General features: G+C 36.8%; 2 protein-coding genes across 2 annotated transcripts in view; one reads left to right on the forward strand and one right to left on the reverse strand.

Moving 5' to 3' along the window:
- LOC107710813 (biogenesis of lysosome-related organelles complex 1 subunit 6-like) overlaps window positions 1-304 on the reverse strand; it is a 2,376-nt gene extending 2,072 nt beyond the window's left edge. Inside the window, exon 1 of the mRNA XM_016515659.1 lies at window positions 265-304. Coding sequence (XP_016371145.1) covers window positions 265-304 — 40 coding nt within the window. The remainder of the gene's footprint in view (window positions 1-264) is intronic.
- Window positions 1-1,122, forward strand: part of LOC107710815 (NAD(P) transhydrogenase, mitochondrial-like) — a 12,569-nt gene that overhangs the window by 2,961 nt on the left and 8,486 nt on the right. The window lies entirely within an intron of this gene.

Consider the following 1,122-nt stretch of genomic DNA (forward strand, 5'->3'; position numbering starts at 1 on the left):
ATATATATATGTATGTAAATAAATAAATAAATAATTCTAATATAAAAAACCGAATAAGGGTGCAGTTGGATGTAAAAATATCAAATAGGCTAAATTATTTGTAAAGCTCACAAACTATTCGTCTGTGTACAGCCTTATTTCAGTCAACAAAACCATAAAGGTGGGTCTTTATTAGTGAACTAGCTTTGATGAATGTGATATTTGGTCAAATAATCCTCTTTACAGTGTTGATAATAGTGTTTCAGTGCTCAGTGCTCCGCTCACCGGTGTCCTCCTCATCTTCCTCCTGCTGTCTGTCCATCATCATCATCCTCCTCCTCCTCCTCCTCGCGAGCAGCAGCAGCAGCTCCTAAAACACAAACACGCTCAGACCTGCGCCACAGCTCTTATTTCCCGTGTGATGATGAAACTGTTTCCGGCGCTCATGTGACCACGGATACTGTACGAGCGCGTAAGCTGGTCACGTGCCGCCGAGCGACGCCTCTGATTGGACGAACGATTGTACGGTTACACATACGTGCTTGCACACACACATTTTTCTTACAGTGTTTTTTAGTATCACTGAGATAGTATAGTTTTTGTTAATATTTTGAATTACATTTTATTTTTACAAATAAATCTTAAAGTTTCACAACCGTGAATTCATAAATAAAATGATCACAAAATTCACGATATGGGAGCAGAAAATGTATACATTTATATCATTTAATATAGTTTATATAAATATCATTTATATATCAATGTCGTTTTGAGAACGCATGAGACAACATCAAATCTTAATGCATGTTACTCGTCTTACTGTGAACAATTCATCCATGCATTAATTTTAATTACTTTAACTGACAGATAAAACGAAGTCCCTGCCCTACATTTCTTTCCGACTCGATAGCACTTAACTCTAACATGTCACAATACAGTAGAAAAGTTGGTTGCAACTTCCGTTTCAAGCTGATCTTAAAGGGATAGTTCACCCAAAAATGAAATGTGATGTTTATCTGCTTACCCCCAGGACATCCAAGATGTAGGTGACTTTGTTTCTTCAGTAGAACACATATGATGATTTTTAACTTTAACCGTTGCAGTCTATCAGTCGTATAATGCATGGCAATGGTAACAAAATCT

The sequence above is a fragment of the Sinocyclocheilus rhinocerous genome, unplaced genomic scaffold, assembly GCF_001515625.1.
Source record: "Sinocyclocheilus rhinocerous isolate Xijiao unplaced genomic scaffold, SAMN03320098_v1.1 scaffold2162, whole genome shotgun sequence".
In the NCBI taxonomy this organism is placed as follows: domain Eukaryota; kingdom Metazoa; phylum Chordata; class Actinopteri; order Cypriniformes; family Cyprinidae; genus Sinocyclocheilus; species Sinocyclocheilus rhinocerous.